Source organism: Eleginops maclovinus, chromosome 3 (assembly GCF_036324505.1).
Source record: "Eleginops maclovinus isolate JMC-PN-2008 ecotype Puerto Natales chromosome 3, JC_Emac_rtc_rv5, whole genome shotgun sequence".
In the NCBI taxonomy this organism is placed as follows: domain Eukaryota; kingdom Metazoa; phylum Chordata; class Actinopteri; order Perciformes; family Eleginopidae; genus Eleginops; species Eleginops maclovinus.
Window position 1 is genome coordinate 12,749,272 of NC_086351.1, and position 16,402 is coordinate 12,765,673.

The 16,402-nt window shown below is 37.6% G+C and overlaps 1 protein-coding gene across 2 annotated transcripts; it reads right to left on the bottom strand.

The window, feature by feature from the left end:
- Window positions 1-12,077: 12,077 nt before the first annotated feature.
- LOC134861318 (sperm-associated microtubule inner protein 4-like) lies at window positions 12,078-13,912 on the bottom strand. Of its 2 annotated transcripts, XM_063878422.1 has the most exons (5): window positions 13,828-13,912; window positions 13,699-13,717; window positions 13,543-13,614; window positions 12,937-13,025; window positions 12,078-12,857 (listed from the first exon to the last, which is right to left on the bottom strand). In XM_063878422.1, the coding sequence occupies exons 1-5, from the start codon at window positions 13,855-13,857 to the stop codon at window positions 12,243-12,245; spliced, it is 825 nt and encodes a 274-aa protein (XP_063734492.1). In that variant the 5' UTR covers window positions 13,858-13,912; the 3' UTR covers window positions 12,078-12,242. The 2 variants fall into 2 exon arrangements, with proteins under 2 accessions (XP_063734492.1, XP_063734491.1); XM_063878421.1 differs by having other exon boundaries at window positions 13,543-13,717; window positions 13,828-13,906.
- Between the last annotated feature and the right edge of the window lie 2,490 nt (window positions 13,913-16,402).

Genomic DNA, 16,402 nt, shown 5'->3' on the forward strand with positions numbered 1-16,402 from the left:
AGAATAACTGAGCCTCTTTAGTAGAGTGCAACCCTCAGTCAACTGTCACACTTCACACAGACTAATTAACATTATGTGCCCGGTCTACCACGTCAGCACACAGAGCCCCTCTCTGCTAATGCACTGTGAGTGGCAGTTCATCACAGAATGGAAAGCTGACAAACAACAGGCATAATGTGTAAATCATGTTGGGAACAAGCAGCAGGTCGTTAGTTTGGCTTTACTGAGGATGCACAGAGTTGTGAACCATTAGGTCAGAGATAATTGCTGCATTAAAACACATCTGTGATTCTGTCTGAGAGACAACGGCGTGATAATATTTCTGCGTAAATTATTTTCTTCTTATCTCAGTATTGTCAAGTTATTTTCATTGTTTTAGTTCGGGCTTGATAGGGATACAAATGATAAAGTATTCAAAGTTATTAGTTTGAACTTAACATTCCCACATAATCAAGGATGTTTTAATGTCAAATGTATGCAAGTTAAAAACTTGAACAATGAAACAAATGGATGGAAGCATAGGAAACCACTCGGCATATACATTAAACACATTGTGTTCTGTCAATATAAACACAAATTTGACAGCAACCTTCATCAAATGCGGAAAAGAAATGTATTTGAAAGATACATAAACATTTTGTTAAGATTTTCTGATCATAAAAGAATGATCCTGCTGGCTTGCACTGAATAAGACACACCCTGTGTTGACATCTACACTGAAGCAACAGCAAGGTTAATTGCATTACTTGTTCCGCATCCGCAAGCTTTGTGCTGCAGAATAGCCACAGCCTAAACGACTGCCATGTCGGTGGACCACAGCCCGAGCTCTACATCCAGAATGTAGCCACAACAATAGCTCAAAGTGGCAGGACACAAATCTATGTATCTATGTATCTATGTATCTATGTATCTATCTATCTATCTATCTATCTATCTATCTATCTATCTATCTATCTATCTATCTATCTATCTATCTATCTATCTATCTATCTATCTATCTATCTATCTATCTATCTATCTATCTATCTATCTATCCATCTATCCATCTATCTATCTATCTATCTATCTATCTATCTATCTATCTATCTATCTATCTATCTATCTATCTATCTATCTATCTATCTATATACTATATCTATATATATTTCTCTCTCTCTCTCTCTTTCTCTCTCTCTCTATATCTATCTATCTATCCATCCATCCACACACCCACGCACCCACCCATCCATCTAACCATCCATCTCATCCGGTGCTTCCTCTCCATCTCCTATGATTTATTCATCCACTTTCCACGGATCACACCAGCAACGTGCAGGCCAGTCACACCATCACCCTTCAGGTCACCCTTTCATCTGATATAACAACACCACTTCTCAGTCTTTCATCAGGGCGACAGCAGTATTAGACACCACTGCTCTAGTAATGACCCTTTCTCAATGAAGAGCACACGCTCTTTGATGGTAATGAAGAAATGCAGTAAGTGGTTGGAAAAAACAGTATAAGGAGCATTCCTGCAGGGGTTGGGTTTATCGTTAGTATGGATTTTTACTTAACTTGACAGCTGTTGCTGTTGTTAACAAATAGGAAACACAAGGAAAGCAATATGAGATTATGAATGAAAACTGTAGTCTAATATGAAGATCTTACATAAGTAGTTGTGGCTCATGCTAATGAGCAGACCACAGCTTGGTGAAAAGGTGGAAACTCACAGAATGTGTGCACTGGGTGTTTTTTTTTCATTGCTCATTTGGCTCGGTTGTTGCTGTAGCAAATTTAAATTTCCCATCTGTAGGACGAATAAAGGGATTCTGATTCTGATTCTGAAACAGAGATGATCACATGAACACTGACAGCTACTGAGGACCAAAAAAAAAACAAGCCATGGGGAAAGTTCTACTGTCATCAAGACGTCCTCCTTTTCATCTATGAATGCATGAACACAAACAGAAAAATATCTTGTAGGCGTGAACATTATTGTAACACAAATATGTTCAAATATATGCTAGTTTCTGGGTTTGGAAAAAAAGGGTCATTGTTGTTTTGTCAACAACAGAGCGATAAGAAAATAAAGCTGACTTTAGCTGCACACCATCTGCCGAGTGTTGTTTTTAAATAAAATGATATTTTGTTATAAGATTTTCTGGCATTTACAACAAATATGATTCAGGAATTCCACTAAATCCATATGTATCAGACAGGATTGACAAACCCATTTCATAATAAACAGCTCATATAGGTAAAGGTATGGATTGCTCTTCAGAAAATCTGACAATTCCGATAATGCTTTCAGGGTCTCATATATAAAGATGTCCTTTTTTTGACTAACATATTAAACCAAATATCTTTGGGTTTTGGTATTATCTATCTTGCTATTTATAAATGAACATAGAACTTAACCTGCGGATTATGTGATCCATAAAATGTTTTATTGTAAGTTACACCCCTTTTACATTTAGTAAATTTGTGTACCAGGTTTTAGTGCTAGCTTAATTCTGTTATAATTTGGAGTTTTATACAATTTATGTGGGTAGAAGAATAAAGCAGAATAATATCCAGAATCACACAGACTATACAAAATCTAATGCCTGAACATTTATTTAGTAAGATAGTCATTAACTATTCTGACATTTCAATGTGCCCATTATATCTTTAGACAGGATTTTGTTTTTCACAAAACAAATGTAAAATGGAGAGATGATGATTAACGATTATTATCTATTTTCTGGATTGGATAAAGTTACAGCGAATTCCAATATTGGAGGATGTGTCATAATTATATATCTCTTGATACACATCTCTTATCTCGGTGCTTTTTACAGTACAGCTGTCAATTCTCTGAGTGGCAGGCTCACTGAAGTTCAGTCTATTATGAAGTATAATATAAGCATTCATTTAAATCATTAACGGCAAGTTTGCAGGTCAGGCTTCACCCTTTAATCTCTTTGTCAAAAAATCTGATAAACATGCAGATGCTCTTTTCAAAGTGCCTCTTACACAACAGGTTAAATTACTTATTTGTAGAGGTGACAAACATCTCTTGAATGTTCCAGTAAAGCGTTGGTGGATGAACCCCACAACTGCTCTATAATAAGAAAACCAGTGTGACATCGATGACACAGATGTGAAACTAGCAGGAGCCTTAGACTCATACTGGCTGTCGTGCTTTTTTACTAAGCACTACTTTCATCTTACTGGAGAACCTCCATCTGCAGAAAGGGGATTACCCCCAAACAGTTTCAACTTCTCTCAGGAAGCAGTGTGAAAGTATCACAGCAAATATGTTTCAAGGCTCTGGGGATGACATTGTCAGTTAATGGAGTCTGAAATAACAACTAGAGATACAATTCGTTACAGACATCTACTGTATGTCAGGATGAATTGTGATGGTTCTTGCACAACATTTTAAATTTTCCAACACTTTGGTTTTTGATTAAATACCTTTAAGACTAATGACATCTACAACAGCACCAAACTGTATTTGTGTTTAGTGCTTTTTAACATATATTAGCATGCTAACCCACTGAACTCCGTGCTTATATTAGCCCACTGCTACCCATGCTGTCTGGTCATAGCCTCACAGATTAGTGCATTGGACTAAATGTGTTTTTAAATAATAAACAGTATAGAACAGACAGGAAATGAAGGGAGAAAATGGGGAAGGACATGTGGGCTGCAACCCATAATTTTAGTTTTTTATTTATAATTTGTTGAAAACTGCTAATGTCCTTAATATGTTTCTACAGTTCTTATCGTCAGTCTAATGCTATAAAATGGTATTTGACCCAGAGGAGATAAAAGCAGTATGGAAAATGATCAAAATGGAAAAGATGAATCTGTCAGCATTATTGCAAAACATAGTTGCCAATGTCATTTCTGCTTATCAACTAATTTTAGCTATAATTGCAACAAAGGTCTCAGAGTTTACTAACCAGTTACGTAACCTTCTAGGATCCTCAACAGCAGGCATTTATCACAATAAATATTGTTATTTCAATGCATAAAGAGTTTATTCATAATGTTCAGTTGGATAAAATGTCTGCAGATGCAGGATCTTTCAAACACACGTCACTAGCTGCGGAGGTTTCAGCCTTTAAAAGTTCATATGCCTGGTTATCCTTAGTCAGCTGTCGATGTCAGTTGAAGTTAGAGATGGCTTAATGTCCTTTTAAGCTGCACTAACTACATTGACGATACTGAGAGCTCTCTATTACATTCTGAAGTTCATGCTGCAGATGTTTTCTGTCCATCTACTATTTCCAGAGTCTGCCAAAGAGCTGACAAGCCTAACAGGATTTCAGACATCATTAGGATTTGAGTCACCAGAAGGAACATCTCATGGTTGAGACCCCACGGTGCAGCTGTCACTAATGCCCCACAGTAATTCAAAGACATTGGGTTGAAACAGACTCTAAAACACACTTCCACTGTTCAGAAATACGCATGGTATTATAGACAGATTATTCACCTTTATTAAGGCTATAACAAGATATTTTTGGGTAACTCTTGAATACATGACGTTTAAGATAATGTTTTACACAACATTTTATAGGCAAAACTCAGCTGTGAGAGTTAAATTATATGTCCATTTAAGGCCATGCAAGCAGATGTTTATGACACTTATGTTATAAAATGTTTATGCATAAAACTAACACAGCCGCAGGAAAGATGTTAACTAAAATAAATCGCCCTAGATTTCATTAGATTAAAGAAATGGCTTTTCAGCTTGAACTAAATCTAATTTGATTTCCTATGTTGTGTGTGATGGCTGGTTTGATAAAACAGAATTATCCTAATAGAAGAAAATCAATGTTAGTTTTAAAAGTGCTCCCAAAACAAAAAGCACTCTAAGCTTCTTCTTGATCTTCTACACTCTTAATCAATCTGCATAAACCCAACAAAACACATTTCCTCTGCATTTACCAAACACCATGGTGTTGTGGTAACCACCTTATCTCTACTGTCCACCGGCCATGCTCTGACAGACCATTCCTCTCAATACAAAGCTTTTTAACAACAAAGCAAACTATGGGAACTCTGGTGAGGAGAGTCCTTTACCTCTCCTCTAATGACAACATCCATTCACCTGGATCAACCCAAATCAGAAGACCTTGCTTAATAGGAATAGCCTTTCATTTTTTCTGCAGGATACTCCTATCAGTGGCTTGTTGCATGAGAATACAGATTCTGCTTCCTGTTTGCTTTGGAAACAGCACAGTCATTTACTGATAGTGGCTTCCCACTAAATGAGAATAACTGGGATCCAATTTGCTGGGTCTGAAAGTTACCACTTTAGTATGAGTAATGTTATTGCATATCGGCATTACCCTGCTGGGATGATGCCACTTAGTTGTAATTTCATTATGTGAAATGCAAAAAAATATTTCTTGAAAGGGAAGAGGTCTAAGGGCAGAGGGGATTGTATGCTGTACAGATTGTAAAGCGCCGAGGGGAATTTGTAATTGCTCACTATATAAAAATAATGATTGTTGACATTTGATTGATTGACATAAATTGCATCAAAGAAAGGGTTGGGTCAGAAATCAACAGAAAACTATATTTTCTGGCTACTACTTTGAACTCAATGAACTAATCTGTGACACAGTACTGAGATCTTATACTGCAATATACCTGCTTTTTATTAATCCGTTTTTCATTACTTTTTACCGTAGTGATAAGCTGACATAATGTTCTAAAGAGAAAAGGCATCTTAATAAAATGCAGAAGATGCAACGTTATTTTTAAACTGAGAGTTTGACATTTTTCAGAAGTAGTTATATTGGCTTTTTTAACAGAGAAGATTGTTATTACTCACATTGGTCTGTTAAATAGGAAACTAAATCCAGTAAGAGATGAGCTTATTTTGAAATAAATTCATAGGTGGAAATAGCTAGCTACACCTTGGTTATTATTTGGATTAAACACAGATATGAAAAGTTCATTAGTAAGCATTAAAGGGGATGGTAGGTGCATTTTGATACATTTGACCAGAGCAAGGCAAGTTGTTTCCCCCAGTTTTGGCTTGTAAGGCTAAGCTATGCTAACAAGCTTCTGGCTTTAGCTGGATGTTAATCACACAGACATGGAAGGGCTATTAAACTTGTCATTTAACAAGAAAGCCACTAATGAGTGTCAAACTTAAACATTAAATAACATAATCAATTATAATCATTCTTTGTCAGAGCACCTGACAAAGAGTCATTATGCAGAGTTGACTCCACCGAATGAACAAGTAAATGTCAATATAATTTACTCAAGAGCAAATGATTGAGCAACGCATCAGTGTTTCTTAAATTTCAGATGCAAACTTCATGAAATCATTATTACATTATCAACAAAAGCAGCTGGGCTCTGATTTGGGACCAAATTAGAGAGAAAGGCAAATCAAAACTGAAACTGATGTGAGTTTCAAATAAGGCCCTTTTAACCGGCTGCCATAGCTCAAGAAAACACAAGTATCTGCTTTTAGAAGAGTTAACATGGTAAGTAACTTATTGGCATTTGCACATGAAAAAGTCCTGGAAGTGAAAAATTTTAGGCGCTGTAATAAATTGCTGTCTCCAGCCATTACTCCTTCCATGTATCCTTCCCCAAAAATACATGAACAGTGTAGCAGCGCAACAGACATATTGTGCAGAACCATATAGTCAAGAAGTGTTTCTTTCTTTAAAAAAGTATTAATTCAGCATTAATGCAGGTCAGCATGGGAGCATTTAAGCCCAGAAAAATAACACAGAAACAAAAAATGGCATGATATCTTTTATTCATTAGTACATATCTAAACCATGCAGGGCAATATTTGCAAGCCCATGGCCACACCCTCTCTGAAGCAGACCAAGAAATCACTCCAAAATCCAGACTGACACCGCTGAGCTTTAAGCGTCCTTATTAATTTTCCCATATCTGCAATCTTATATACTGTATTTATTGATGTGAAATAAAGTTTGAAGCCTTCTCTACTCATCACATTAACCTTAAGAGAAAGTGCTTGAAGAGTTACAATTGCAATAACTATAGAGAGAGGCTGATAAAGTCCCATCTTGATATCTTTCTGCAGCACAAGACATCTTTTCATTCATGTCTTTGTATCAGGCTTTGTATCACAAAAATGCATCCTGTTAATCAACCACATCCTCACACAGCCCTCATCCTCCCTGTGTCTGTCTCTATTTCTATCTCTTGTATGCCCCATGTGTGGAAAATGTCCTCTTCTTTGTTACATTCATAGTGTGGGGGAGTCTGCCTAACAACTCAACACCAGCTCATTAGGATGCAGACAATAGTCAAAGATAGCTTGACACTCACTGACAAAAGACTGGGGAAAAAACGTAAATGTGAAGTGTTCGTCTCGATGTGTCACATGCAGCAGTTGCTTTCACACAGCATAGCATCTCCACCTTTGAACTGATCTGAATTCAGAGGTTTTGACCCAGAATAGAGGTTGATGAAATTGAGGTGTTTGTATGCTGATCATTGATCCTAGGAAAAAATAGGCCTCAAAAGAAGGTTACACAAAAACTTGAAAGAACATCTGCGCTGCTCCAAGCAATCTCAAAGTCCTTCGAGTGCAGATATATTTAGACTTGGCATTGTCTCCAATAACCTTCCATTTATGGACAGAAAGAGAAAAAACTTTTTTGAGAACAGTTACCACGTCTTGAGAGATTTACTTTATGGCTGAACTCTGACAATGGCCGTGACAATATTGGGACATTGCTGCTCACACCTTTATAATTGGTCAGCTTTTTCTATCTGTGTGTTTCATTGACCTAATTAACTGTAAACTAAGATTCATGTATAACGCCAGAGTGACATTTAAAACTACATATATGCTCATAAAAAGAGAAACAACACCATTTATTTTTGGTGTGACTTCACTGACTGAATCATCTTTGAAAAATGTCCAGGACAGGCATTGTTATTGATGGTACAGTCATTTTAAGGTTTTATGATTTATTGTTATTAATGCAGATGAAATAGAATTGTGGCATCTGTCAATGTATAGGCTACCAACAAGACCAAAAGGTAGGATAGCAGCTCTGTGACTGTAATGAGGCACAGCGGTGCTTGGAGATAAATGTTGCTTTAATGAGAGTGCTAACATGCTCACATTGACAATATTACCATGCTGATATGAGGCAGTCTAGATAGATAGAATCGGAGGATGAAACCCTCTTTATTAGTCACATACATGCACACAGCAGAGCACACAAAGTGAAATGTGTCCTCTGCATTTAATCCATCCTAGAACTAGGAGCAGTGGGCAGCTATTGTGCAGCGCCCGGGGAGCATGTAGGCTATTTACTATATTCACCAACTTAGTTCAGCCTGATGGCATGCCAACATTCACTAAAAGGCAAAAAAATAAAATAAATAAGGGTTGAGGTGGAAGTGAATTGTTTTTGGCCAGCCAGCCAATAGTTGAGAAACTGTGAAATCCACTTGATAGTACATTGGATTGACAGACTGACGTTGCCACACCAAGAGCCATCCCTCCAGCATGCCAAATATGCTCGAAGATGCCAAGAAAAGCCACACTGAAACACATCTATCACTCACTGCATGATTGACTGGTTGGATGATCCAATAGGAAAAAAATACCACTAAATGTTTTGCATTTTTTTATGCACATTGCACAATACATCAAAATATTTAACACTGAAAGGGCTCTGCTTTTTAAATAAGTTAGGATGTAACGGTTGCTACGGTGCTATCAGAAATATTGAAGTTATAAAAACATTCCAACAAAAATGCATCATAACAACTCTGTAAAGGGTGATCTTAATAATGCAAGTAAAACTCTAATATTATTGATATTTTGACCAAATGGCTTCAAACATCTTGTGTGATTAGCAAGTAAACAAAGTATTGCTTTTCCTTTACCTTAAACTACATATGCCTGTTTATATGTGAAACAAATGTAATCATTTATGGAGGCTTGCTGACCACGCAATGGGAGGCAACACCTGCCATATGCAGGATGCACAAGATGCTCACAACAACGGCTGTTCTCCTAGTCCTGTTTACCCACTCTCTGTATTATTCACCTGTTCAGCAGCTGTTCTAAAAAGTATAATTTTTCTTTTTAGAAAAACTACCCTGGAGCCTAGCTGCACAGGTTACTGTATATCTTTGTCACTTAATTATAGGTTGTGCACACATCAAAGATTCATCTCTATACCAGGGGAAAGCTGAAATTACCATAGAGGTGACCTTCTGCAGTGCCCCAGTGCTGATTTATATATATATATGTCTTATACAGTCAAAGATATGTTTCTTTTCTTGCTGCGACATTCCACAAATTCTATTGATTCTTCTCCCTCCCTGTTTGCATGTGTGTGACTGCAATTACTGATTTGGGTGTGTTACGAAAGAAAAACCTCAGGAGCTGCAAAAACAACATATTGTTCAACAAACAATCTTCGGAGCAGAATGAAAACAGATGTGGCAGTTGAGAATTTTGCACATTTTGTGATTTTGCCCTTCACCTGTAAACCAATCAGGGGCAAGATGTTTGTACCAGCTTCTTTACTCCATGTGATGCTAGACATTTTTGCAGAAACTCTCAATGTTTGAGCCTCACATAGCAAAACACACAAACATACACAGCCCCACAGAAAAGCCTGCTCTGTTGCACTGTTGACACAACACCCGAATGAGCTGTGTAACCCTGTGTAAGTCCTGAAATTATAGCCACTCTGTAAGTGAGTCAGAAAACCTTGACTCCACCACTTTTGAACATATTCAGCACGGCAATCACTGTTATTATGATGGATTTACTCAGGGTTGTAATTATCTGAGAGTGCACTGAAAACTGGCATACATATTCTGTCATTCATTTTGGGAAATCTTCCATATTACTGTTTTGCTCCAAACAATGTGTGTTGAGTAGCCTATGAGATGCTGAGCCCTGATCACATCTGAAAATGGATCCTAACTGCTCTCACAATCACACACAGCTACATCCACTCAGCATTAAAGACAGAGCCACTCAGCCAAAATAGTATACTTCTGGCTTGTGACTGCACTTACAGCATGCTATTGATGTATATGGAAACAGTAGACTTATCCTCCACAACTTGTTTTTACTTTCTTATAGAAGAGGAAGGGAGCTGAGGGTTACCATGGGGACTAACATTATGTATTGATGTGTATAGCATGAATCAAATGTTATGATTATAACAGGAACATTCGTCTGTTTAATTCTCGAACAGGAGACTTTTACCAAATGTTTAAAGTGGTGGTAACTGTAGTTTACATTTGAAGCTTTACAAGGGAGCACTGAGACATTTTACTACACTCTCTTTAGTGGATGCGAAAGGTTCAAGTTACACATGCTCCCTCAAAGAAAAAGAAAAGAGACACTGAAAAAAATGTTTGGAACACTTGAGTAATTATTCTGGCAGAAGAACGATATAGTAGCCTAAGAGACAGCTGAATTCACTTCGGGAAAAAAGCACTCACCTTGAAAGATGTGAATTCCAGTTGATGAGGACAGGGATGTCTGAAAGAATCTGGTTTAAACCCAAATGAGAAAGCACAGCCGAAAAAGAGAAACTAAAACATATTCTCAGACAGCTGACATGAACACACATGCACCGTCCTCCTCTAGCCCTGCTCTGAAAGCATCAGTTTCTCCACCGCTGTATGGGGAGGGCGGTGACTGACTGGAGGCAACTCCAATTAAAATGCAGGACAAAGCCAGCGTCCCCTTGGAGGGGCGGGGCTGGTGTCATTGACAGCATCTCTTTCCATGACGTATTGCAGAGGACCCCAAAAGCAAGGACACAGTTCAGTCAGACTAATCACTCTTTTGATTATTGTTTTAATGCTAATGTGTCTTTGTCTGCTCTTCCTGCGTCCACGTGTAGATGAAGAGTGGAATTAATCACTTTTTTGTTCCTACTAACTGAATCAAATATTTTAAAACATGACAAAATAACGTTTTATCAGACTAACGAAATGAAGACAGAACTTGGATCTGAAAATGGTGATATACTGCCACCTGATGGACATATTCCAGACTCACAGCTTTCCAGTCGTGCTGAAAACAAATAAAGCACATTTTCGGAACCAATTCTGCGATTTAAAATATTTGCACATGCTAGTGAGTGACTAAGCTGTTTTAAAAAATGTATGTGACCTTAAATGGTAACAAAAGTGTTTAAATCCCCAAAATAATTATATGCTTTAATATCTGAATGCAGGCTTTGTTCCACTTGCACATTTGCAAAACCATAAACAAAACAATTATAACAACACCAATCTTATATTTGTTAGAAATCACACAAGATGATCTACAATGTTCAGGAATAAAATTGCACTGGTCTATTTTGCTGTGAGAGCCATTATTATCTTCTTTTCTGAAAGTCTGAATGAGAGGCTGTTATATCAGACAAGGCTGCTCAAGGACTTTCTACCACAAAAACCCTTTCACAGAGAGTCAGCCTGACTGCAGCAGATTACGTGCAAAACATTTTTTTCCCTTTCACACTCGCAAGCTCGAAGGTTATTACAGCACCTTCCATACACAGATGTGGATTCCATAACACATTGCTCTGTAATGGGTGTGTGACATTGTGTCTTTTTAATACAACTCTTCTCCCTGTAGAATTGGAAAGCTTACATTAAGGACCTACGTATTCATCTTTGCAGTATTATTAATTCACAGCTGCTGAATATTCCTTCTGTATGAACTGTGCAGGCTGACTGAACTCAAAGATTTGAGCTGTGAAGGCTGTTGCTTTTCATTTCACCCTTACAATTAGTGTTGGCTTTTGTGTGCTTTACACAATAAATCCTGAGCTCTAATGCATTTTGAAAATTAAATGCTTTGAACCAAAGTGCTAATTAACACTACTATGCACATTTGCTGTATATTATAATTAAAAAATACTGAGCAAGCACTGAGTTAAATAAACAGTTTTAGAAAAAAATATGAATCACAAGCTAGATTATGGTGCCAAACAGTTTTCAGTTTAGATATTATGAAAAAATGATATACTGGTAGCCTCAAAAGCCACTTTCCTGGGAAAATGTACCTATGACTGTAAATGTTATGTTGAAAATTAAACACCTCTGAATTTATTTCACTCAACAATTCAACCATGCTTTAAACACATACTTCAGTGCTAAACTCTGTATTTAATATTACATACACAAGTTGTTATATTTTAATAAGTTGCTTAGGATTCACATTATTTCTATGGTTTGCTTCCAAGAAGTAGAAATCCATGTGCATTATGTTATCCATGCAGGTAGTAACAGTTTATCCCATAGAAGTCATGTTTCTTTCCTGTGTGCACATTGTCCCTCAGGTTCACAGCAGCATGCGTGACAGAGCGATTAAAGTTGTGCTGGGCCTTTGTTTTACTGAATGAATTCTGAAGGTCCATGAGGCAGAGAGCTCTGTCCACTTGGTGAATGCCAGGCAAGACAGGAGGTCTGGGCAGGATGCAAGGGTTAGGTAAACTGCATAGCAGCTCTCTGCCCTCTGCCAAGATCTCCTGCTCTGAAGTTTCCCTGGACATGTAGTTGTCTCTCTCCTTTCCCTTGTACAGAGAGCATTTTCTCTCATTTTGTTGTTCGGGTGAGACCTCCTGGGATGGCTCAGCGCGCCATGCTTCTGTGGAGCCAGAACTGTACTTTGACTGATAATGACCCTTTTGGTCTGGATCTGTTGCCTCATTATACTTAGCTGTGATCACTTGTGGCCTGCCAGTGCCGTGGTTTTTAGCTGAGGATACATTTGTGTGTTCAGCAGCAGCAGCAGCAGCAGCAGTACTCCATGTGCCCGCCTCTCTTCTTTTACATCCTCCTCTGGGTTTAGAGGGAACAAATACAGGAAAGGACGTTTCTCTCTGTAGGGAAAGAAATACATTAAGTGTTGCATGTTGTAAATGTAGCTGTTAAAAGGTGCAACGTTCTTAAGGACTTTACCAGTGGTGCATTGTGTGAATTCATCCTGGTAATGTCATAGATTTTTTCCTGGAAGTCATCTATCTTTAGAGGATTAGCTGGCCCCGATCCTTAAATGAATCAAATATTTGCACAGTATTATTGATGACTGATGTTAAAAGCATGGTTTCTGGATTCACAAAGTGCTTGTACACACAGGCTTCCATAACTTATTATAACAAGTTGCACTCAGTGTTCTTAAAAATGTGTTTTAAGGTTCTTGCTAAGGGACTGCAAGTAAATTATTTAGGAGTAGAGGGGATAAAGAAAGAATAAGAGTATTGCCAATTTGTTGTTTGACTGAATGGATGGTAGTCTCATTGTTTTTGGATAAAATACAATGGATCATATTTAATTTCAAAGTTTTTACATCATGTGTGCCATATTTTATAAAAGTGTTCATTGTCATATCTGGACAACAATAGTCAACAGTCTTATCTCTGTGTTATTGCCACCATAGCTAAGAAGACCAATATCGACATTTTAAAGAAACGTTTAAAACGCATCAAATAATTTAAAACCCCATTCTCCAACCCCATTACTTTTGTATAATCCTTAACATAATAACATAAATGTGTGATTTCTTACCTGTGTGGTGCATTTGGTAGGTGGTGACCCAATGTGTCCTCTCCAAATCCCTCAGCATGTTATTTGTCCGCTCTGTTATCGTCAAATCGAAGGTACGCATTTTAGGATTGGGCAGTACTGACTTTGGAGAAGTGGGGTAAAAAACCTGGCTCTCACCCTTTAATGGCTTTGAATGCTAAAGGAAGGTATTGTGAGAACATTTTGAAAAGTATCAAACAAATTGTAATATGATGTATTGGACACTCTCAATGATAATGTGGAGCCACACAGTATTTCATCACTCACATCTAAGAAGCCGTGCTCTCCGGTCCACATTACAGCTTTCTTCGTGCTTCTTATGGGTGTCTCCAATATTTCATGTCTATATGGACCACCTGCATATTGGGATTAAGATATTTTAAACCTAAAAATATATTCTACCTTCTCTTTTTACAACATGTTGCCCTCCTACCTATAGCTTTACTCAGGAGAGTTACCCGAGGTGCACTATTTGGTATGAGGGGGTTGAGGAAAGGATGAGAAGCAGCTCTGACTCCTGTTTCGGGGTCATCCGGACAGCGAAAGGATGGAAACATTGCAAACTTGGAGATGTGGGATGAATAGGGATGTGCTTTTGGAATTTCTATCTTTATCATTTTCTCCCTGTTATGGAGAGAGGAAATTAAATAAAAATGAAGTGCTTCAAAGTGTGAGGCAGACAAAAGACACGTTTAAAGTGCTGATATGAGATATCAATCAGAAAGTACTCACGCCACATTTATATCTGTTGGTTTTGGTATACTGAGAAAAGAAACACAATCAATCATATCATTCGGGTTAATAAAGACTATATGTACGATTAATCATGGCTACTCACAGTTGGTCATTGAGGCCAACTTTACTTTTATTTCTGGCAGTATTGTTATAACGTTGTCGACTGGTTGAGTGCCTGGTAAGGTAAAACAACAATCTATAATTAGGCTTCATTTGATGAATTACTTTTTCATTTCTATGCAAAATGTTTTTTACACTTACTCTGTTACACCAGCTCCTCCATTACCAGAGTCATAACAGCCATTTAAATGAGTTGGGATACCTTGGTTTGGGGAGGACTTGGGCTCCATCTGGTTGCTGGAGCTCTGACTCAGAGTACAGGGGGCTGAAGACACCATGAAACACAAGGGAAAATTAAATAATGACAAAAACACTAACCGAAAATTAAGTCACATCTGTGGTAAAACCCTGTCTGCTTATTAATGTTGTTGTTTTGTAACAAGAGTGTTGATTCAGAGACAATTATAATGAATGTTTTAGCTTTTCTGATGATTAAAATAACAATACTAATCAAAAAGAGAACAGATGTTTCCAACAATTTGGTATGATGCAACAGATGGGTACATATCAATTACACATAAGTTGTATCATACAACTGCAGATATGTATGTTTGAGTGTTAAACACAACATTGTTACTCTTTCACAATTTAACCATGTGACACAATGGGGGTCATGTTCACATACCTGGGCAGTTGCAAAGAAGTAATCAATGACACATATTAATTTCCAGCATTTGGTAAATTGTATGTAATGGAAAAAGTATCCTCCTGGTGCAGATATGAAGAAGCCTTGCTGGTCCAAATGGATAAAGGTAAAAAGCGTTCACGCTGTTTTTTAAAGGACAGGACTCTCTCGTCTTCACTTGTGACCAGAGATGTGGGGTTGAATTCCTGGGACAGCGGGAGTGATGGTGTTACACTAAACAATAGGATCGCAGTGACTGACGCCCAATCCAGGCAATCACATACTGTGTGAGCAGTAGGTTAAATCGCTCTTGTAAGACCAAAGACTGAAATACGACACATTTTGTTAGTTTAATAAAAGAAAAGCTGTAACCCTTTAAAAATATGTCTAGTTCCCATGGAGCCGTTGTTTTAACTTGGGGTCATGATGTGCTCATGTCAATATTTTCATATCTAGTGGGCAATCACTGCTCAGGATGCCCGTCATTCATTCGTCAAGCGTGGATCTGCTAATATTACTTCAGAGTTTGGTGAACATACAACTAAGCATAGTATGGAATGGAAATCAAGCTGGGTCCGGCAGGCTGACACCAGATACAAGCTGTGTGCGGTGTTTGGTGTTTGGTTACAGGAGTCACATTTCGTTGTCTTTATCCCTATGCAACATATAACTGTTATACATTCAAACTGTATTCACTAGACAAAGACAGAAAACTTATTCAAAGAAGGTCTCTGGAACAATCTCAAAGATCATTTCTGGTTCATCCTGTTCTTATGTTGATTTTGACAATGCATGCTCATTTTGTAGAACATCTTCTTCTAGGATTTAGTGGAGGATAGACAGCGCTGTCCATGGTGCTGTTACTTTGCTATGCCTGTACTTGAACCAATTGGGCTACATTATTACTCTAAACACCACCTACGATTATGATGAAAGTATAAAATGACAAAGGTAACAATAATGCAAATTGATTTGTTCTTTTTTGGATAAAAAAAAGTGGGAGTTAGTTAGGAGGGTTCCTATGAACCTTGCATGTCAGAAGATTAGTATACATCCTCAAAAACCATTAGTACGATCAGATTGAATTGACAGCGGAAAAAACGACCAAGTCTTCATATTCTAAATTTAATGAAGATAAATCTTGATTGGTGCTTACAAGCCCAGAACGAAAGGCATAGAAAAAGACACAGTAGTATATTTTAGAATATCCAGAATTTCAGCCATCTAAGTGTGTTTATATGGTAACGTATAACTTGGTGCAAATGTGATTGAAAAAACTAAAAATGTTAGGGCCTCTAAAATAAGACAACACACCTGACCCCATTCTTTAAAACATCAGAAAAGTGCATTCAAAAACCAATT

Coding starts and splice junctions, on each gene's coding strand:
- LOC134861318 (XM_063878421.1), bottom strand. CDS start 13,857: ATGTGGACCGGAGAGCACGGCTTCTTAGAT. Junction 13,026..13,542: donor CTACCAAATGCACCACACAG/GTAAGAAATCAC, acceptor GATTCATTTAAG/GATCGGGGCCAGCTAATCCT. Junction 12,858..12,936: donor ATTCACACAATGCACCACTG/GTAAAGTCCTTA, acceptor CTTTCCCTACAG/AGAGAAACGTCCTTTCCTGT.